Below are 22,632 nucleotides of genomic sequence, written 5' to 3'. Positions count from 1 at the left end.
TCATCGTCAGCTTCTTCCTCATAATCCCAATGGCGTCGTCCTGCCTGAGCGAGATGGGAAGAGGTTCGTTTCTCCTGATAATGGGGCAATAAATTCTCTTTCTCTGAAAGATTTAGGTGTCCTGTGGCTGCTATCTCAGTGCGAGTCCTTTCTTTCGAAAAAAAAAGTATCCTACATAGCATAGTTTCTATTTTAACATTTTTTTATATACTTAAGAGAATTAATACAGCATTACTTCCTAACACACCACATATAATATTCAATTTAATATTTGCGAAAAGCCAATCATAAAATACGCATTTTTCACACAATCGTCTCACAGGAAGACTTGTGAATTTTTAAAAATTTCTCTCCAAGTGGAAAAGAGGCTTAAAAAAAAAGTATTTAGTACTTAGTAAGTGAGCGGAGCGGGAAGAGCCTGGCTCGGCGCTGCGGAGATGCCCGCCCCGCTCTCAGCATTCCCCGCCCCGCTCTCAGCATTCCCCGCCCCGCTCTCAGCATTCCCCGCCCCGCTCTCAGCATTCCCCGCCCCGCTCTCAGCATTCCCCGCCCCTCTGCCGAGGCCCGCCCCGCTCCTGGCCGCTCCTTGCCGCGGCGGGAAGCGCCTCCCCCGGAAGCGGGAGCAGAGGCCCGGCGGGCCCCGGCGGAGCCCCGCAGCCATGCCGGCCTTCAGGCAGGTGGGCGAGAAGCAGCTGCCGCAGGAGGTCGTGTTCATGTCGTGGTCCCCCAAAAGGGACCTCATCGCCCTGGCCAACCGGGCGGGGGAGGTGAGTGCGGGTGCCGGGTGAGGGGCACGGGAGGAACGGGCGCTGCCTCTCCCTGCAGGCCCAGGTGCCTTTGCCGTTACTTGGGGCTTGTTTCTCTTAAACCTGGCCAGCATTTGAGGATAGCAAATGTTGTAAATCAAACGTCTTAATAATGCTCCTTCGTTTTTTGCATTCTGATTTCCGAACAAATTCGCGTATGATGTGCTCCTCGCTTGTTTGTGGGATTTTAAAGTGCATGGAAGTTCCTATTTAAATTAAATTTAATTTAAGTACTTTTTCCCCTGGAACTGAAGTATGTGATCATGCATGAAGACAAGACTCATGCTTTTGGGCTGTCTGCTAGAGAGCTGATGGGTAAGCCTTGTTGGTTAGGAGCTTGTATCCTTATGCAAGGCTCAGCTTTTTTCTCTGTACTGCTGTAAACTGTGTGCTGCCCTCTTAAAGAGTGTAGGAGTGAATCATCTGCTAGAGGGGCAGGTGTTTAAAACACAGGAGTTAAAAACTGATAAAAAACTCCGTGCATCTTGAACTCGTTTGCAAACTTTTATTAATGGGAGAATGTGGTTTAAGTTTGTCTTTAATGCATTTGCTTTGTAGGTTTTACTTCATCGACTTGCAAACTTTCAACGTGTGTGGAGTTTGCCTCCAAATGAAAATACAGGAAAAGAAGTGACTGCTCTTGCTTGGAGACCAGATGGCAAAAGTAATGTCAAGTATATGAGATGATATGATGCAATAAAACCCATGGGAAATCATGAATGATGATGCCTCTCATCGGTGCAGGAAATTTTCAAGTAAACTGTGTTTGAAGAGAAGGGTGGCTTAATTTTATGTAGGTTCATTCACAGCAATAGAGAGATTAACACTGTTGGATGCAATTGCAAGAAAGACTTGTAAGCCAGATTTATGTGCCAAATGCTGCTTTTCAGGGTATAGTAAAATTTTAACCTCTTAACTATGCAGGATATTTTGTATGAACTACAAAGTTTATTGAGGGAGAAAGAAGCTGTCTGATCAGGATTGATTGAAAAGCTTAGCTTACCATAGGCAAAACTTTGTAGGCTAAAATTGCTCTAATTATAGACTAGAGAAGAAAAAAAAGCCTTTTCCTTATTAATAGAAATAATGTTGAAGTTAGTAGCTTAATAAACTTATGCCAGAAATCAGTTAATTTTTGCTTTACTGGAGGTGGGAGAATGGGAACAATCTTCTTCTATGACACGTGGATAAAAATTGATGGCATCCGAAGAGTTTAAGAAACTTCTTTTTAAGCTGATTACCTGTGATTATAAGGAAGTAAATACAGAAACCTCTGCCTGCTATTTGCTATTAAGGATGAAGAAAGTTAAGAAAAAAGTGGTGCAAAAGTTGCTTGGCAAGTCCTAATTTGTGTTTTTTGTCCACCAAGCCTTTCTGGTGGACAATGTTATCTATAATATTGGACTCAAGTTTGCAAATTGGAAGCCTCTACTTTATCAGAACTATTGTTAGAAGTGTTAGAAGCATGTTCAGTTCTAGGTCAGTGTAAGATACACATTTTGCTTATTGGTTATTTGTACATTTTACTTGTCTTTCTCTAGTTTTGGCTTTTGGCCTTGCTGATACCAAGCGGATTATTCTGTGTGATGTAGAAAAGCCTGAAAGCTTGCACTCCTTCTCTGTGGAGTTATCTATTACATACATGCATTGGATGGAAGTAACTGAGGAAAGCAGGTGAGTCTGAAAAGAAATAAATCACAAGCCATGTAGTGCCACCTTACTGATAATTTATATGTGGAATGTTACAAGCAGTCACATAAAGTAATACAGTATTCCACAGCTGTGGGGTTTTTTCACCACTTGGCTAAAATTTTCCTTTTTTTAGAAAAGACACTTTTCATGTGCTTATTTTTACTGCTGATACCTTAGTGTTGTGGTTCTTTGGGTAATACATTAAATTTCAGCATAATCTTGTGCTTCTTCTTAAGAGCTGCTTAATCTAGTGTTAGCATGTACAGTCTGTTGTATTGCAGGTTTGGAGAGAGTTTAAACAGAAAGCCTCTGACAGTAACTGATTTACAGGCAATGAAGGATTTGGTGACAAGCCTCTGAGCCAGCAGATACAAACTTTATTCACTGGAAATAAAAAAAGATTTTCAGTTCTTTTATTAATTTGATCACTTGATAAATTATTAAAGGTCCCATAAAGGATTATCCTCTGACATTTGTAATTTTGATATACATAATGCATTGAATATATACTCTTAACTCTGGAGTTGAAAAGAAAGTCTGTTATTTTTACAGCTTGTGTAATAAAGACAATATTATGTCTTTTTCAGTGTTCTCACTTCCTTTTACAATGCTGAAGATGAATCAAACCTCCTTTTGCCTAAATTACCAGCGCTACCAAAAAAGTAAGTATTAGTCTCTTGAGGAAATACCATTTGTCATTTGTTGTCATTATTTCAGTTATTCATCTTTAATGCTCAAGAGCTGTCTGATTATTGTTACTGAGAGTAATTATTTTGTTTTCAGTTACAGTACTACTGCAAAAATTTTCAGGTAAGAAATTGTCATATTGTAACTCACTCTTTTTTCATTTTATTTTGTTTTCTGGTATTGAGACAAACTACATAAACATCACTTGTTTTGTATTTTCAGTGAAGAAAAGTCAGATGAGATTATGAAGCTTCTGGGTGATGTCAGGTAAATTCTGGCTGTGGCTTGTTGGTTGAGGGTTTTTGTTTAGTTGCTTTTTTTAAGGGATAAAATAATGGATAATTGAGTTTACTGTTAAATTATTCATAATTGTTTTTTAAGTCTCGGAGAAATGATACGGAATATCTTTTCTTATGTGCAAAGATAAAGTTCAAAGACTATATTAAAGTTTCCATCAGTCAACTTTTCTCCTTAGTTTAGAGGGATTATAAGGCAGTTTATCTGTAACTGCTGTTGGTGTCATATCTTCTTAGCAGATTTCTTGGGGTGCATTTGAAGGCTGATTTATGTGTTACTTAAGCTGGTCTTGGAGACATTTTTGAATGCTTGTTCTATACAGAGAATTCCTGGAGGTTTGTATGAGTGTGACAAATCTAAACTTAAAAGTAGCTCTGAAACTAGTTGTGTCAGTGTTACTTTAAAATAAACATCTGTTATTAGGGAACACATGAAGGGCAGCTGGTGGAAGTGTAATTTAGCAGACTGAGACTGGCTTTGTGCAGTGCCTTGTGCTGCCTTTTTAAGGGGGGCACTTCATGTCGATGTCTTGTTTTTTCCATTTCACTGTTCCTTACAGTCTCACCACACAGAACCACCCTCCCTAATTCAAATCTGCATCTCTGTCTATCACCAGATGCTCCTCTTTAAAACTTGATAGCTCTTCTTACAGTAGGATTTCCTTGCTTGGGAGAGAGTGAGCTGTCTGTGGTGTAGGAGCTTTGTGAATTCTCTCTGCTGTCTTCATCTGCTCAATTAATCAAACCAAAAGTTTTTAGGATACTGTTTTCCTAAGTTCTGTGTTGGCTTTAAAAGAAATATTCTGTTTCAATGTATATTTATTTAGATATGTAACAGGCAGAAGTTGCAGTTAATTTTCTTGTATTTGTAGGCTTTTTCCCAAGCCAGTGTAGCACATTAGTGTTAATAAGTGAGCAAAACATAGATCTGTCTGTGCCAGACTCTATTCTTTGAACTGAGTTTCTGTTTCTGATGCTATTGTTACATCTGTGGCTGTTATTGCTGCTGCATCCATTTCAAATGTTCATTGCCTCTGAAGTGCTGAGGGATGCCACTGAGTGAGTGTGACAAACTCACTCTGCATGTAATCAGGGTAATTCAAGGTAGCTTTGTAATAATGCTTTGCAGCTGCATTGGTAAGGGGAAGGTTCTAGAAACTTGTTAGTTTTAGTGAAAAAGGACTCTGTGACTATACTGTGCTATTTTTTCCATATTCTCTCAGTTAATGTAGTAATTAATACTCTCAATATAAATGTTAGAGGCAGGTTTTATCAATAAAATCCAAGCTAATTTGTTAGTTTATTTTTAAATTTCTTGACTGGTGGAAGGTAACACAATGTTTCCTTTTGTACAGTGATTCTTTAGATGAACATTATTAAAGGGAAGGAATTTAAGTACTAAGAATTACATCTGTGTGTATTCAACTTTTTTTCAGTATGCTTATCAGCACATTCTTCTATTTTTATAGACTTAATGCTCTTGTCCTTGGTGGCAGCTCAGGATTTATTGAGATATATGCTTATGGAATGTTCAAGATTGCTACAGTAAATGGGGTATGTTTGGTTCCTGTCCATATTTTTTCTTCATAATATGCCAAAATACAGCTGAATTGAGTGAAAATATACATAGGCTTACACATAAGTGAAACTGGGCTGCTGAATTTGAAGAAACTAATTGATTGGGTTGTTGGTTATTGATGGAAAGACCTTGTAACTGGGAAATTTAACTTTTGTTTCAAAATTTGCTGTTAATACATGATAAAAAGCATGGGTTTGCTCCTGAGCAGTAGCTGAAAATTTCCCTTTGTTTTTAGCTGCCATTGAACACAGTCATCTTTGTATGTCAGTGTGTTAGAGCAGTAAATATGTCTTAGAGAAGATGAAATGTTTTACTAACTTGTAAACTGGAATCCTTCAGGTGGCAGGTTCTTGTCGTGGACTGTGTTTGTCTAGTGATTTGAAATCACTGTCAGTTATTACAGAGATACAAAGCTCTCCAGACAGCGATGCGGAGATAACATATTTTCAGGTAGGTAAACAAATTTAAAAACATTTTTAAAAGTAAAACTGCTTTTTAAATTGCATTCTGGTAGCTTTTTTCCTTTCCCATTATAACAAAAACTACCAGTTCCAGCCATTCTGAAATTAACTCCAGTTTAGCTTTTGAATTTATGATGTTAACATGCCGTTTCTGATGAGACTGACAATGGTGATCTGAGCCATTCTTGCAAAATACTTCTTCTAGAATAACATGAATTTATTCAACTATAGTGACAATTTTTCAGATTTTTTCCATTCTGCACACAAGAGCATAACAGCAATGCTCGTGATTATCCTCTTTCCAGAACAGTCATCCTTAAAATTATTACTGTTAGAGCTCCAAAATTTGGAACCTTATCAGGGGTTTTTATAGATGTATTAAAAATAGTTATTGCTTCTTTGAATTAAATGTATTTTCCTTTTAAAATCAACCTTAAGGAGTTGAGAATGAAGAGATTTTCTGTGCATCCTTCCAATCTGTCTTTTAATTTCTGTAATCTGTATATTGTTAAAAGACAAATCATCTGTTAACTCTTGCTTTTTCCATTTGTTACAGTTGGACACTAGTCTATTATCAAGTTACTTACCTGAGGTAACTCGAATGGCCCGGAAGTTTACTCACATTTCAACTCTGTTACAGGTACAGTTGTGTTAGACCATCCTTTTATTTAGTCTTGTGGTTCTGTAGGCTTTGACATTCTAATGCAAGTGACATAAGTGTTTTCTTGTAAGAAGCTTGAGTTGGTTTTAAGTAAATGTAGAGCTCCAACTTGGAATTTGATAATAAATTTTATATAAGATCTACAGTGTATATTTCCTTTATATTGTAGCACCATTTGTTGAATGTGTTGTTGAAAGGGAGAAAGGAAATAATACTGATGCCAGTTTCTGTATTACAGTATATAAAGCTGTCATTGACATGCATGTGTGAAGCATGGGAAGAAATACTGATGCAGATGGACTCCCGACTAACCAAGTTTGTACAGGTACTGTAGCATTAACCAGCCTTTTGGAAAAACACTTTTTGCAGTAGTTCTGTTGTTCTTGTTAGTCTATTGAATATCTTAATGTTTAAGCATGATGCCTCCAGATAAGAGTCTCTAAGTTCAGAGACAGCCTGGAAGCTATTGTGTGTCAAGTGCTCTGATGCTGAAGGCACCTGTGTACAATCAAGCATAGTTGTATTGTGATACTTTTATTTATTCTGAATGTTTTAAAAACCATACTTTTCAGCTTGTCCAGCTGTTGATCAGTTGCTTTCTACTTAAGGCTTTGCTCTTTGTACTTAAGTCATTGATAAACTGATCACTGTAAATGTTCAGTAACAACATTTACAGCCTAGTTCAATAGAGCACGTGTAATTATCCGTGTTTAAGATGCTATTGGATTTGCTTAAATTTTGTGTTCATTGACCATGGTCAGAAGTTAGTGAATCTTGTAATTTGCTTATTTTTTAGAATAGATTCTTGGTGGCAAACTACTTAGAATTTTTATTGGGTAATGCAGTTGAAAATAACTTGAAATACCAGAGAAATTTCAGTGATCAGAAAATTTTGAGTGATCGGTAGTGATCAGTAGTGATTTCAGTAGTGATTTCAACATTCAAAGATCTGGGTGGCTTCTTTGAAATACTTTATATGGAGTGTTTGTGAGATAATTTGGTAGGCTGGATTTAATCTCTTCACCAATCTATTTCAATCATTTTGACTGACAGGAAAAGAATACAACCACTTCTGTTCAGGATGAGTTTATGCAGCTGTTGTTATGGGGCAAAGCAAGGTAGTTACTGTTGTTTTATCTGAGTATGCCTTTGCACTTGATGTTGAAACACAAAATGAAATGCCTATTTGGTTCTCTCCCTACCTCCTTCAGTCTGGAACTTCAGGCATTACTAATGAACCAACTGACAGTAAAGGTATGTTAACATTTTTTTAAACATACTAAATTAAACTATTTCAATGTCTTTTAATCATTTTTATGCTAACAGATCATTATTATATTTCTTTGTTAACAGGGTTTAAAAAAACTTGGTCAGTCCATAGAGTCTTCCTATTCTAGTATACAGAAGTTGGTTATAAGTCATTTGCAGAGGTAAGTCACAGAATTTCCAATGAATTTTAGATTAAATGGCATATTATATGCTTTGATGAAAGATAATATGCTGTCTTGGAGGTGCTTTCTATGTAGGTGGGCTGGTATGGAAACTGTGATCATGGCAAAACATTTTACTTTTGTGCAGTAGAGAAGTAGTGAAGTATTTTGAACAATCTTCATGGTGCATCACCTGTAAATTGCTGCCTTAATTAGGTGTGTTTAATAGGATCTGTGCAAAATATTCACACTAAATTTATGTGTCATTGAGACAATATCTGCCTTTCTCTGAAGTGATACCATGCCTCTTGTTTATGGCAGACTACCTTAGAAAGCTTTTCACTTTGTGCATTAAATAATAAAAACATAGCATGCAGCACAGCACTGAATTTCCAGAGTGTGAATAAAAAAATTATGCTTCTTTCCTCTGCTTTCCTAGTGGCTCTGAGGCACTTTTATACCACTTGAGTGAATTGAAAGGAATGGCTTTATGGAAACAAAAATATGAGTCTCTGGGATTAGATGCATCTGGAATTGATGGTACAGTAGTGTGTGTACTACCTACCTGCTCTCATTTCACTTTTGAAAGCTTAATAATAATGGTTAACTTTTTTTTTTTTTTAACAGAGGCTATTACTGCTGTTGGTTCTTTCATCCTGAAGGCAAATGAGCTGCTTCAGTAAGTATAAAGTCTGGAGAATTTAAAAAGCATTCCTATTCCTATCCAGCATTCAGACTTGTATTGGAGGAGATTGATGAATAGAGGAAGTTGGGAGAGCAAAGACTCCTCTGTTGGTGGTGAGCTTTCATCTTGTCTCCCTGCATGTCAGACTCATACCACAAGAATAGTCTTACTTGAAACGTTGCATTGGGCATTTTGAAAAATACTGACAGAGCTTGCAGGCCTTTCTGTGGTAAAGATGGGACTTAAACATGAAGCAGCTTGTAACAGTCAGATTTTGTCATTTCTTGTCTTGTTTCTTGTTTAGAGTGATCGACAGTAGTATGAAAAACTTCAAGGCATTTTTCCGATGGCTCTATGTTGGTAAGATTGGTCACACAGTAATCATCCAGTATCTGGTGTATATTGTAAGCATTGAAATGCAGACAAGTAACTAGGCCAGTCTTAGTTATAACCATCTATTTTTTTCTATCATAGAAAATTTCTGGACATATAAAGGGATATAGCTGATGAGGCAAGAGTAATTATAATATTAAACACAGATTATAAATTTGGCAGTTCTCAATTAAATTTAGTATATGCAGAGTGGGTATTGCATATACTTGACCTGTAATACTGCTCCAAACTGTTTTCTGTTTCATGAGCAATTTGCTGGTCTTGATTTGGAGAAAAATAAAGGACTTTTTTTAGTCTACACAAAACTTGAAATACAGCCTTATTTTCTTTTACTCTGTTACTTGCTGTTTTCTCCTGTCAAAGCCTAGTTACTTGTAAGGTTCTGCACAGATGTAAACAGTCTCTGAATGTCCACTTGCACTTAGTAGCCACCTTCGGTTGTGTCTGGATAGCTGCAGAGAAAATTTTAGAAGGAAGTGAAACACACTGTATTTTAGCCTGCTTGTTTTTATAAAGTGTTTATGAATAAGTTTATAACTTCAATTTGATCTTTTTAGAACTACCTTACAAAACTAAGTGTTATTACCAGATATTGTAGAAGCACCAGATATGCAGTGTTAGCACCTACTAGCAGGAATATAATAGTTCTAATTTAAAAATTGCAGAAAGCAGAACTACCTAAGTTCTCTTTCATACTGTTATGTTCACTGTTTGTTTCATTTCAGACTAAACAGAGAACTTTATCCAATATTTGCATATTTAAAATTAATCCTGTGCAATTCTCTTAAAACGCATTTTTCTGAGTTTGACAGTTTTCGTGTATTTTACATATATCTATTTTAGTACTCTGAGTATGGACATGAACAAATTCTTATGATCTCTTTTCATAATAATTTTCAGTCTCATACAGAGTAGAATGCAGTTGGAGAAGATTAAAGATAAAAATTCTTGAAGATTTGTAATGTAAGCTAGTGAGACTAGAGAGACTTAATTTCAGTCTCGACTTTTAATTCTTCATCCCAGGCTCTTTTGCTTCTAATGAATGAATCTTTTTTAACAACAGTGTCTTATTACGTACATGTGAAAAATTAAGGATATTAGGAAAACAGTATTAATGCAATAAAAATATAATTTTTCCCTCAGCCATGTTGAGGATGTCAGAAGATCATGTGCTTCCAGAGCTGAACAAGGTAATAGTAACATTTTCTAATAAATGGTGATATCCTCGATATTCTGCTCATCTCAAAAGCAGAATTAAAGGTTCCTTTTTGTTCCAGAACTTATAAGGGTAGTGTCTGTGTCATTTTTTTGAGAAAGCTGATGCCTGCACATTGACACTAATATGCTGTTGTGCTTGAATTACTTTTTCTGTTAGCTTTGTTTACACTGCTGTATTTAGTATGCTGGGTATGCAAGGCCTCTGTATAGCAGCTCTTTATGCACCCTAAATGCTGAAGTTAACCAGAGTGAGATCTTAATATCTTTATCACTGTCCCCATAGAGGAGAGGGAATGTATAACAACACAATAATATAATAATACAATAACACCTGCATCGAATTTGCAGCCACCATCACACTGCCCTCACTTGAGGGCAGAGGTGCCTTCCAGAAATAGATGGGCTGGAGGAATGGGCAGGCAGGGACTCCCTGCAGTTCATGAAGGACAAAATGCAAGGTTCTGTTGTGGGGTGGGTTAATCCCCTGTGAGTGCACTGCTGGAGCCCATGTGTCTGGGAAGGTGTCAGCTCTGCCAAAATGATGTGGGAATCACTGGGTGCACGCTGGGCTTGCGCCAGCAGTGTGCCCTGGCAAAGGTGGGCAGGGGTGACCAGGGCTGTAGTAATGAGAGCATGGCCAGGAGGTCAGGGGAAGCATTTATTGTCCTTATTTAGCACTTGGTTGCATCTCCAGTTTGGGACCATCCTGTACAAGACAAGAGTGGTCTGGGATGAGTTCAGCAGAGCACCCCCAAGCGGGTTGGAGGCTGGAGCATTTGCCCTGTGAGCACAGGCTGAGGGAGCTGTGCTTGTGCAGCCTATAGATTGTGTTCTGTGCTCACTGAAATGTGTTTCTTACCCTTTGCTTTTCTCACTGTTTTTTTTCCTTTTAGATGACTCAAAAAGATATCACATTTGTGGCTGATTTTCTTACTGAGCACTTTAATGAGGTCAGTGAAACTCATTTTCCAAGTACGTGATTTGACTGTATTTTTGCTGGCAATAGCTGAGTCTGAAAAATCTTAGAATAAAATAATTTGATCATCTTTTTGTTCACTGTTCCTCATTACTTTTGTGTTTAAATAATGGGTTTTTTTACATTATTTTTAGGCACCAGAACTTTACAATCGTAAAGGAAAATACTTCAATGTGGAGAGAGTTGGCCAGGTAAAGAACTAAGGAATAAATGCAAAAAGAATACATGAGAAAATCCTTAGATATAGAAGCTTTTTAAGTTGTGTCCACTTTGTTTCCCTTTTTGCTCTGTGTTGCCTTTTTTTCTCTGTGTTGCACATACCAGTAATGGTAAAAAAGAGTAAATTGTTTCACCTTATTAATAGGAAAATGAGGGTTTAAAACCTTGTAGTTTCACTTTACACATTCTGTATTTTTAGGAAAAGACAAAAATATTTTGCAGCAGTAGTAAAACTCTAAAAGCCAGCTACAGTAAAACTGATACGTTGGTTATCTGTGTGGCATTAATCACTGTATTTCAAAACATTTGTGTTCAAAACATTTGTATTTCAAAACATTTGTGTTCAGACTTGATCTGAAAATCAATTTCTTAGGGAAATATCACCACGTGATCCTAAACAATAATTGATTTTTCTTATTGTTTCTAGATAGGGTGGAATATTTAGTTATAAGACTATGGCATGTTTATTTACCAAGAAACATTTACTATACTCGCTAGGGGCAATAGTGAAGGTGAATTCTAATGTTCCCTATTCTTAAATTACAGTCTTAAAAATGTGTTTGTTTTCTAGTACTTGAAAGATGAAGATGATGACCTTGTATCACCACCCAATACAGAGGGAAACCAGTGGTTTAACTTTCTTAAAGATAGTACTCATCTTAAAGGTAATGTGTTTTCATGAAAAAGAAGTGAATTCAAGATACATGTAGAATGAACCAATGTAGAAGAGTTATCTTTTTTCATGCTTGTGAGTTATTTCTCTAATGTTACTCATTGGTCTTCATCTGAGTGGAATAAAATAAATGGGCCTTGCACAGGGTTTATGTAGCTGCTTACCCAGTCAATTACCATTTTCTGGATATTGGGAGTTCCTCATCTTTTCTGTACCAGTCTCAGAAGTGTTGGCTTGGAAGGAATCCCAGAAGAGGTCTATTTTAGGATATCTTAATTCAAGAGAGTAATAGTTATGCTTAGGTTGTATCTGAGGGAAGTGCCCTAACTTGTTCTCTTTCACTGGAGTCTGAGACTATTTTGTTAATTAGTGGTGAAAAGGAAGTAAGAGACTATAATGTGCAGATGGTCACAATTATTCTAGTTTAACTTTAGAAACTGAAGACTGTAATATCTTGACAGCATAAGCTGTGTATAAAAGAGTTTGCTACAGTTGCCTTTTTCTGCCTATTTAATTTGATTAAAAGGGGGGAAATGGTAGCACTTTTGTCTGGAAAATAGTCTTTAGAAAATCTGGTTTTAGAGGTAATAATGGTGTAATATGTTTCTATAGAGATACAAGCATTTTTAAAATTAGCTTTGTCTGTTTACAGAAAGCCCACTTCTGTTTCCCTACTATCCTGAGAAATCATTGCATTTTGTCAAAAGGCAAATGGAAGGGGTCATTGATCAGTGTTTACAAAAGCCAGCAGTAAGTTCTGTTTTTACAAATGATAACTTTCTTTTAGGGATAGTGGTCAACTGAAGGAAGCAGTCACACTTAGCAAGGCCTGAAGCTTTAATCTTTGCCTTTGAGTGCCTCTAACTTGGGTAGAGTCCAGCTTCACTGGTGGGGTATCTCAAGCCTTTGGCCAGGGATAGTACAGTGGGGGATTTTTTTATTTGACATATTCTCTTCATATGATATTGGGATCTGGTTTTAATGTTAATTATATATATATATATATGTGTGTGTGTGTGCTGTGTACCAGATAACTGTGTCAGCTGCCAATACATTAGTCTAATATGGAGAAACATGAAACAAATGTGTGAAGTGACATAGTGTATGTAGTATTTGCATTAGGGATGTTTATTCTAGGATAAATATTAGTGGAGTTTTCTTTCAGATGCACTCAGAGGTTGTTGGTAGGTTGGTTGTTTTTTTTTTTTCTTAAAAACGTGTATAATTATGAATAACTGCCTGTATTTTATGGACTATTTCTATTCTATTTATTAGGATGTAATTGGAAAGTCAGTGCATCAAGCAGTCTGCATGTCTCTCTACAAAGTTTCTCAAAGGTATTTCTTTGCTAAAAGCAGCTAAAGAAATGTGCAACTAAAACTCATGCATGAGTAGCATTTCATAAACTGTTTTGGTCCTTCCTTTTCAGTGAAGATTCCACACCTCAGTTATTTAAGTTACCATTTCTGTAAGTATGCTGCTATTCCTTGTTCCTATTCCTTGTAGTTTACGGATTATTAAAACTTGATCTAAATTTTCATTTCTTCCATCACATTGCAGGTGGAATGACAAAACATCTAACTTACATTATGTTCTCTTCACCATGTTAGAAAATTCTATTTCTAAAATACACATTTTGAGGAGACATACTGATACTTCCAGGTAAGACAAAAAGAGGGAAAAAGTGGTATGTGAGTTTTGCCACATTTGTACAGAAACATTTACAATTTAAATCTATTTGTAAAAATAAGGAATGAGCACCATGAATACAATGTCCCTTGAATTCTAGAGAAAATGAGGAGTACATTAAGAAGTGCAGCAGAAGTTTGTGTTGTATTACACTCAGTAAATCTCATCTCAAGACCCAAGATAGTTCTGGGATAAGGAAAAGTCAGACTCCATTAGATTGCTGCTAACAGAATTACTTATTTGTGCAAACTTCTGAAAAATTACAAAGAATCCTGCTTCCACTGTTGCTTTGTCTTACTCTAAATAGTATTTTTAATTAATGTCTTGCAGTCTGTAATTTAATGATGGCTTTCTCTTCTCTGTTGAGAAGAGGATGTAGTTTTCCATTTGCCTCCATTAGTTATGTTTTTCTGAGGAGCAGAGGAATTTAAAAGGTTCCCATCCACCAATAACATAATTTTGGCATGTAGCCATGTATTGTGGTGAGCTTAGATAGGCTTTTACACCATCTTGTACCACAGTTGCCATTAGAGATTTTGGATTCTCAGTGAAGGGAAAGGTTTTTGTCACTGAGATAATTAACTCTGTTGTTCTAGGTCTGTCAGTAATGGGATTCTTGCAGTAGAGTTTGGAAACTTCTTGAACAACAGTATAAATGAGAGCTCAGACTCCAGGTCAGTATATTTGATTTTTCTTGCAGATTGCTGAATTAAAAATCATATTTCCTGTTGGTTTTCTTGCATTGTTACCTTTGAAGTTAACTCACCTGGGTGAATCAGGGTGTAAGAAATGGCACAGGTGCATGAAGCTGCAGAATAGTGCAAATCTTACATCACACTTCATCTCAAGGTCAAGTAAATTTTAGTTTTCCAGTTGAAAACTAAAGCTTTAACACATGTGCAAGAAACAAATCTAACTGGAAACAAGTATTGTTTATCTCTGTGATGTTCTTTAAGGTAAAACTTGGTATGCCTGAATGTAGGTATCTTACAAGGCATGTGGTAAACTAGTCCTTTTTGTGTAGAAAAGCCAGATGTGATTTGCCCTCAGAACCTTCAGCTGTATTTCTAAATTTTCTTTGGTGTTTATGTTTGCTGTTTCTTATGTTTCATCTGAAACGTGAAGGTTGCTAGTAAGAGTTTTTTGTGAGTTGCTTAATTTTCCCCTTCAGAATCATTTTTCCTGCATGATGCAGGAGTCTGCCAGGTTATGGCTATCATTCAGTCATAGCTGCACAACTGACCTCTTTGATTATTTTATTATTATTTACAATGAAGCTCGTTGTTAAGTACTGAATACTTTTTACCATGTGTGCTGGTCAACTTTAACATATTTTATTTCTACATTTTCTTATATTACTTGATGCTTTCTAAATTATTTTCGTATAGATGCTACAGTTGTTTGGATGCTCATTTCTATGATGATGAAACTGTAACTGTAGTTCTGAAAGAGAGTGTGCAACAAGAGGGGAAGGAGAGAGTCTTGGCTCAGCTGCCTTTATCTTCAGTATATACGGATGAGGACCAAGATAGGAAATTCATTTGGGATTCTATGGAAAGGTACTGAAAAACCTTGAGCAAATCTGAAAATGTAGAACTGAAAAGCAAATTACGCAAATATTGTGATCGTGTACAGTTACTCATACTTTGTGCGTGTGTAAATATTTTAAAGACAGAAACTCTTTTTGTGCCAGGAGAGTAGGATGGGGGAAATGGAAGCTTCCTAAATAGTTTGTTTTGTGGGTTTTGAGAGGTTGGTTTTGGTTTTTTTTTCATACTGATACTACTTCTGTACCTGCCTGTCATGAAATGGAAGGATCAGCTGAAGGCACCTTGCAGAATCAGAAATCTTCCTTAGAAGATGCTGACTTTGCTAGTCAGAATACTTCAATTGAGGATGTTTTCAGCATATGTGCTCATATACCTCTGCCTTGTAATAAGAATATGCAGGTATTTCTTGATCTTTCCCTGTTAGCCACCCTTAAAAATATTGTCAGCTTGACCTTAAAACATCAGAACTGGTACAGCTGTCTGCACTGGCATAGGTAGAGGTGAAAGTGAGCACACACACAAGGGCCAGTGAAGTTCAATTAGTGAATCCAATCCTTTAGTTGCTGTGTGTTCCTTGCTTTTACTTTTCTCCCATTCTTCTCTGGTGGTTTGCTCAAGATGCATTTTTATTTCAAAATAAAGAGCCACACTGAACTGTAAATTAACTTTCTTATGCCACAAAGATCTTGTATATTGAAGAATGAACAGAAAATATTAAGAGCAAGTTCAAACTAATCCTGGCTGCTGTAATAGGTAGGGAGTGTCTTCATATAATCCCTGTGAGTGGGGTAATGATGCATATTTGAAAGGTCATGGAGGCCAAACTTCTGTGTAAGGGAGGCACTGCATCCAGGACTGTGTTTGGAAACTCCTCTTTGTGCAGAGGAGAAGTTTGAAAAAAGCCACCCACATCCTGCTACAGCTGTTTCTTGTGGGAAGGTCAGACTTTACAACTCTCTTCTCACCTGCTGTAATGTTTTTAACTCGGTTGGAACGTGCTGTGTCTCTATAGTTGGATCTCCTGCTCTAGAGTATCATAGTGGCATTACCATGGTTTCAGAGACTTATCTGCTTGTTGCATATGATGAAATTTAGACATAAGAAACTGGAGGTTTTTTCTTAGAAGTGCAGTTGTTTCTTGTGAAGCAGCTTTGTGCTTTTTTCCTTGCTGTGCAGGCTGGATGAGCGAAGCAGTGAGATACCCACACGTACTGTCTTCTTGGAGAGTCAGTGGAGAGTGCTGGAGAACATGAAAGCTCAGTATGTTTCTGTAAATGGCATTAGAAAAGTTTCTTGTGTGGTAAGTGCAGTATCTCTGAAAAAGCCTGTCTATTAAAGGAAGTGTGCTGACTGAAGTGGTAACCGAAAAATTACCAATTTTCATTTTTTTTGTTAACAAATAGATTATTTTTTTCATAATCTGCTATTAGTATGTCATACCATAATAGCACAGGATGGAAAAACTTCAACAGAAGGTAATAGATCTGCTTGCTTTACTTCTCAGTCTGTAGAGCAATAAAAAAGTTCCTAATTCCCTTGAAACCTCTATTTCAAAGATGAAGGTTATTTTCAAAGCTATTGGCTGACAATTAAAGTGCTGGTGGTGTTTTTATTTATTTGGTCATTAAAGGAACTTCTTACTGTCTCTGTAGCTAAGTTCAAACCTCCGCCACATCAGGGTGTTTGAGATGGACGTAGAGGATGATGGGGAAGTTGAGGAAGAAGAGGAAGAAGAAACAACTCAGATTGCAGCTGGGGAACCTGATGAGCCAAATCAGCCTGCAGATGGCCAGGACAATGTGTGTGATGCATCTGCTGAAGAACTACCTGATGAAACTGAAGAACATGAGACAAGTCTGGATCCTTGAAATGGGCTTTGGAAATAGAAAAGGGACAGGACTGAACTGTAAATACTCTTTTTAATGGCACAAAGAAATTGTGTATTGAAGAATGAACAGAAAATATTAAAAGCAAGTTCAAACTCATCCTGGCTGCTACAGTAAGCAGGGACACTATCAGTACTGTCCCTGGGACTGGGAGTGATGTGGAGTGATACATTTGAAAGGTCATCTAACTAGTTAAAAAGTAATCTGACTTCAGGCTGCTGAGATGATGGATCCCATACCTCCTCAAGCAGCTGAATCAAACTGGAATTCTTTATTGCTTCTCAGCTAAGATTGTGTTCTAGAGTACCTTTATTGACTCTTTTCTGTCTGGCACACAGTTTGGTACCAGCTAAAGCTTTGAAAGCTTTTCTATTTGCCATTTTTAAAAGGTGAAGAGAAAAAGAAATACCAGCTGAAGTTTTTGTAGCTAGTCTGTTCAGTCCTGGGTACTGTTATAAAGATAAAATAAAGTTGTATATAAAACCAACAAAACTTTTTTGCTTCTCAGACTTTGTATTCTAGTAATGGGTTTGAAAATTTCCTGTAGAACCAAAATGTAAGGTTGCAAATCAGTGCAGGGCTACTTACACAACAAAATTTAGCAACTGTTAATGAAATGCATAGTTTTAAAAGCTCTGTGCTTGGTAACACAGCATTTCAATCTATGCAGTTCTTTAGTCCTCAGTGCAATGTGTTTGTGCAGTGCATGATTTGTCAAATGTTTGCATGTCTCAGCCTGCCTAGTTTTTGTGAATTTGTTCCTGAAAGCCTGTTTTCTCAATCTGGAATTTTTTGTAATGAAAAATTTCAACAGAGAATGAATTTTTTTATTCTAATTTAGCACTGGGAGTTGTGCATAGCTCTCAGCATAATCATGTTACTTAGCAGTAGAAACTAGAAAGAGCATTTAGGAATCTAAAATGTTTTCTTCTTCCCTACTAGCTGCCATTCTGAACTGACATAAAACTCAGCTCTTTGAATTAACAATGCTGCTTAATGCATGATCTTCCTTTGAACAGTGAGTGTACCTTGTATTTGTGAGGAGGACCAAATTTCCATTCTGTGCTTTAAAAATAAATCTTTTGAAATTGCTATTTGGCATTGCAAAATTCGAATACTAAACTTATTTTAGCCTCGTATTTTGAAATATACTATTTTTAAGTAACTTTTTTAAAGTGGACTTCTGAAGGTTTTGATCTCTTTGGGGGAGACCCTGGTAAAACAATCTTTCAGTTTTGAAGGAGACTAAGTTTTTCCTTTTCCTAACAACCTCCTTGAAAGCTGCTTGCTGTTCATCATTCTCATCCACCAGATGGTCAAGTTCCAGGGCACAGTGAAGCTGTAGGACAGGAGGGGCAGAAATGCCCATCCAGAAGTGCTGTGATTTTCTGTGTAGAGCAGGTAACTCTTACTAAAACATTGCTGTTGTAACAGAGCCCACTCAGCTTAAACCGTGTGTTCTTCCAGGAAACTTTTGCTTCTGATCTAACTTAGAGTTGTCACATCAAGGGCTTAGAAGTAATTGTTCTGCTGTGTTTTGTGCTATATAGTTTTAGTCCATGTGCATATAGAAATCTGATCTATCCTGCCCCAGTAGTTCCTAAATTTGTGTTAGTAGCAGATGTGTCCCATGTCACAGGGGCATGTCCTTCAGACATCTCTAAGGTTATTCTGTGCACCTTTCTAGTCCAGTCTGGGATAAACTTGAGTCAGTGGGAGCTTTGTGTCTGCCTTGGGTAAGTCCATGTGCACATTGTACATTTCTCAGTGACACAGTACACACACACCAGTGGTCAGTGCTGCTGCATGCATTGCTGATTCCTTCTGACAAACTTTTTAAAAATTTAATTTACTGATAGATTTTTGTAATAATAAATATGTCAGTAATGTGTTTATGCAACTGTTTTCAAAAGGTGTTAAGAAGCATTTGATCTAGAAGTATTTTAGGATTTTGGTGGTGTCTGGGTGTGGTGGTTTCTCATTTACCATTTTGCTCTCTTATGCTAACTGAAGGCTCAGTCAACCTTTTTCTGTGGGGAGTTATAATTTACTGATAGTTTTGTAGACAAAAAACCCTCTATATTCTCAGCAAGCATGCACACAATCCACTCTGTAATACAAAACTTTGTCTCTTAAGGAACATTTACTGCTGCCTCTTTTTTAATATCTATTTGTTTTGCATATGGCATTACTATTTTTTTTAAAAAGATCTTACCACAACTTTTATTTTCTGCTCTTTAATCCCTTTTCCAGACCTTTATCCCATGCCTGTTCTGCCTGATCTCTCCAAAGGTTGCCCCATTGCCAGGTGTGTGCTTTGGTCTCTCACCAGCTGGTGCTGTTTTGCTCCACAACCTGGACATGCTGTGGTACCATTGCCTCCCACTTACATGGATTTTGTGGCACATTTGCACCTTCCTGCATAAACAGCCACTTGAGCTGCTCAGAAAGACAGGAGATGGCTGCAGAGCAATAGTGAACAAAAGCTTGCTTTGTGACAGATTTATGTTTGCAGAGAGGACAAGGGATGTGTAGCTTTATAACAAAAGCTATAGCTGGTCCTAATGCTCCTTGACTTTGAAAAACCTACCTAAAAAATGCCTTAGACCCCTTTGTAAACCTTGACAAAATGGGAAAGTCATTTCTGTAAGCATGGAAATTCCTTAGCATATGGCCTGTATTTAATATCTGTAGTCAGAATTGGTTCACATCTCTTGTTACCTACTGCAGCACTAACATCTGAGAGCTCTCATGCTACCTGGAACTAGCTGTTGCTCTTGGAGTTGGGGCTATAATCTCAGTTTCTTGCTTCACAAGCTGTTTTAGGGGAAGAGCTGCCTGAATTTACAGTTTGCTGTGTTGCTGCTGTTGATTATGTAAGAAACAAAGGCAAAGAGATAGAGCCAGTGCCTTTTAAAATTTGAAAGGATGGACTCAGTATTAAGAACTCTCTTATTAAGAGTATTAAGGTGGAGAGAAAGAACTAGATGCAAATATTTTTAGCAATGTATCTGATGTCTTCTCCCAGGGGCTGTTCAAGACCAAGGTGGATGGTACCCTGAGCAACCTCATTTAGGGAGTGGCATCTCTGCCCATGGCAGGGGTGTTGGACGTAAGTGATCCTTAAAGTCCCTTCCAACCCAGACCATTTGATGATTCTGTGATTCTGGAAGACTTAAAATACCAGTCCAGGGTTTAGGGTCATGTTGATTTATCTGTGATCTCTATTAAGGATTTTTATGCTTAATTTAAATTGAGGGATCTGATGGCTTGCTCAGGAGCAAGAGCAAACCCATTGAGAGTGGGTTTGGCTTGAAATTGCAAACCAGAAAGAAATTGCAGCCAGAAGAGAATGAAGAGACGTCCTGTCCCCACTATCCTGTCTCTCCAGTGCATCTTATCTTTGTAGATTACTGATATTTCCTTGACCTGAACCTTGATTGCTCAGTACTGAGTGAAGGAGCAGCCTTATCTGTCGTGGTTGAGTATATTGACATTAGATGGGCACAATCTCAGCTCTAGTCAAAGTCCTGTGCCACCCTGTACTTAACCCAGCAAAGCCAAGTGGGGTTAGCCTTTGGTTCTAAAGTCCTGCTGGAAGGAGTTCCCTGAGGAAGGGGAGAAGGCTTCCCTCCTTTCCTTCCTCCTAGCTTAATACTGAGCTACTGATAAAAGCAGCTTGGAAGATGTCAGTAAACATGCTCATCTGATTGTCTTCACAGCATTAACAGGAGAAATATGCGTGTCTTTACAGTCAAAGAGGAGTGGTAAACAAAATCAAGAAAAATGTTTACAATTTGTTGAAATGAAGTGCATCAGCAGAAGTGCCAATTACAGACTTTGCAGAACAAATCCAGCAGGAACTCTTAATTGCAAAGGCTGTCTCTTAAAGTGAAGCTTTTCAAAATCTCTGTAGCCATGGTGGAATTGGGCTGCCTCAAAGAGAACCAAGGCAGAACTTCACAGCAAGTGTATCCCTGCTAATTATAGGTGCAGGAAGGGGAAGGTGTCCCAAAAAATGTAAAATTTACACTTTCCATTTTTCCTCAGTGTTTATTGACTGTGTTTTTCTTTTCCTGTGTCACAGCTAGAGACTTTCAGATTTAAGGTCTTGTAATAGACCCAAACTTTCCTTTCAGTTTCTCAGCTTGCATTAGAGATTGCATTGCTTTTTTTTCCATAATGTCTCTCAGACGTGCATGAACTCATGGCAACAGCCCATGCAGCACAGCTGTTGCTGTGTTGAGTTTGTAGTCTGGGTTGAATTTGACTTCCTAGATTGGGATTGTCCAATCTTTGGTGAGCCACTTTCAGTAGAACACTGAAACAACCAGCAGCACTAATTCAGTTTGTTGTGGCTGCCTCTCCTTTCTGCTGCACAAAGTGTATCCAGGGAATATTGCAGAAGGGGAGAATGGCTCTGAGTGCAGTCAGATCTGGCTGGAAGTGACATTGCTGGCTTGCCAAGTCATATTCAAGCTGGGCAAGGTGAAGTCTGTTTTAATTGAACAGCATCCTTCCATGTTTCTCCTGTTCATCTGTTGCTCTGGTTCATGGGTGGGACTTGGCTGTGTTTGGGGGTGAAGAGCTGTGCTCTGCCCTGCAGCTCCAAAGCTGTGCTAGTGACAGGCTGAACTCACAAGGGAGCTCCTGGATCCTCAGGCCATTTCTGAGTGTAATTTATTCAAGTGAAAAGCTGCAGGTGTCTTAGTGAACAAAGTAGCCCACCTGCACACATCTGCAAATGCTTTTAACAGAAAGTTGTCTCCAGTGTTCCCAATTCTCTCTCAGGCTGGGATCCTTCAACAGCATGAGACTGGACTGGACTCTTTGTGCACACTTTGTGCCTTGGGGAGATAACCAAAGTTTATATTAAAGTGACAATATTTTGAAACAAGCTCTTGAGTTTACATCAGAGAAAGGTTTAAGGTGTTTTTCTTGCTTCCCTTCCAAAGGACTCCAAGGAAAGTATGTAAATTCAGACCAAAGCAGCTTGACTTTTGCAAAATCAGCACCTTCAGCAAGGTCCAGATTTATACCCTATTTTGAGTATTACCAATTAAGACAATATTTTTTCTTACATTTTGATGTTATGTTGTTTTGAACATCTTAGGATGCTTGAAGTACAGAATCATAGACTCATGGAATGGTTGGGTTGGAAGGGACCTCAAAGATCATCTAGTTCCAGCCCCCTGCCACAGGCAAGGACACCTTCCACTAGACCAGAGCAACTTAACTTTATGGAGCTTTTCTGTGACTGTTGGAAGGGAGAAGGCTGGGAGGGGTATTTTTAGTATGTAATTTGTGGTTTGGTTTCTTGTTTTAAATCCAAATGACTTTTTATTGGCCGTTATAGTTTTATTTGTGATCTAGTTTTATGGGTTTATAGCATATGTTTTATCAGGTAGTTTTGTTTTCATTTTTCAAAGGTACTGTAAGGGAAGTGATAACTTTAACAACCATTAAAAGATATTTTAAGGGGGGGAATTTTATAGCAAACTGCTCTGATCTTATAAATCAAGTATGACTGGACTGAAGGAGTTGAACAAGAAACTTCTAGGTGCTACACAGAACACCACTGGTGTTTTAAGGGGATAGCATTTTTCCCTGAGTCCTCACTGAAAACTCCTCACTTTGGTTTGGCAAATACATAATTTTTCCAAGCCCTTCATTATTGCCTCCTTTTTTTTTTTTTTGTTACCATCTCTTCTGGAATGAATTTTCTTACTGT

The 22,632-nt window shown here is 37.7% G+C and overlaps 1 protein-coding gene across 1 annotated transcript; it reads left to right on the top strand.

Moving 5' to 3' along the window:
• The first annotated feature begins 422 nt into the window (after nucleotides 1-422).
• On the top strand, nucleotides 423-17,993 carry ANAPC4 (anaphase promoting complex subunit 4). The gene is made up of 28 exons (XM_054633199.2): nucleotides 423-767; nucleotides 1,365-1,470; nucleotides 2,348-2,480; nucleotides 3,086-3,160; nucleotides 3,282-3,308; nucleotides 3,408-3,452; nucleotides 4,951-5,035; nucleotides 5,400-5,510; nucleotides 6,078-6,161; nucleotides 6,421-6,507; nucleotides 7,236-7,300; nucleotides 7,394-7,436; nucleotides 7,536-7,612; nucleotides 8,052-8,152; nucleotides 8,240-8,291; nucleotides 8,602-8,657; nucleotides 9,834-9,880; nucleotides 10,802-10,858; nucleotides 11,019-11,075; nucleotides 11,675-11,768; nucleotides 12,429-12,526; nucleotides 13,052-13,113; nucleotides 13,206-13,244; nucleotides 13,337-13,438; nucleotides 14,062-14,139; nucleotides 14,854-15,024; nucleotides 16,192-16,315; nucleotides 16,668-17,993. Exons 1-28 carry the CDS (start codon nucleotides 438-440, stop codon nucleotides 16,881-16,883), a joined length of 2,622 nt encoding a protein of 873 aa, XP_054489174.2. The 5' UTR covers nucleotides 423-437; the 3' UTR covers nucleotides 16,884-17,993.
• Nucleotides 17,994-22,632: the final 4,639 nt, after the last annotated feature.

The sequence above is a fragment of the Agelaius phoeniceus genome, chromosome 4, assembly GCF_051311805.1.
Source record: "Agelaius phoeniceus isolate bAgePho1 chromosome 4, bAgePho1.hap1, whole genome shotgun sequence".
Taxonomy (NCBI): domain Eukaryota; kingdom Metazoa; phylum Chordata; class Aves; order Passeriformes; family Icteridae; genus Agelaius; species Agelaius phoeniceus.
Note: the sequence above shows the minus strand (reverse complement) of the source record. Positions and strands in the feature narration are given on the sequence as shown.

What these genes read in the sequence shown, in the direction of transcription:
- ANAPC4 (XM_054633199.2), top strand. Translation starts at nt 438, where the DNA reads ATGCCCGCCCCGCTCTCAGCATTCCCCGCCCCGCTCTCAGCATTCCCC. An exon ending in GTTATAAGTCATTTGCAGAG is followed by an intron (nt 7,613 to 8,051) that starts GTAAGTCACAGA and finishes CTGCTTTCCTAG; the next exon opens with TGGCTCTGAGGCACTTTTAT. An exon ending in AATGAGAGCTCAGACTCCAG is followed by an intron (nt 14,140 to 14,853) that starts GTCAGTATATTT and finishes ATTTTCGTATAG; the next exon opens with ATGCTACAGTTGTTTGGATG.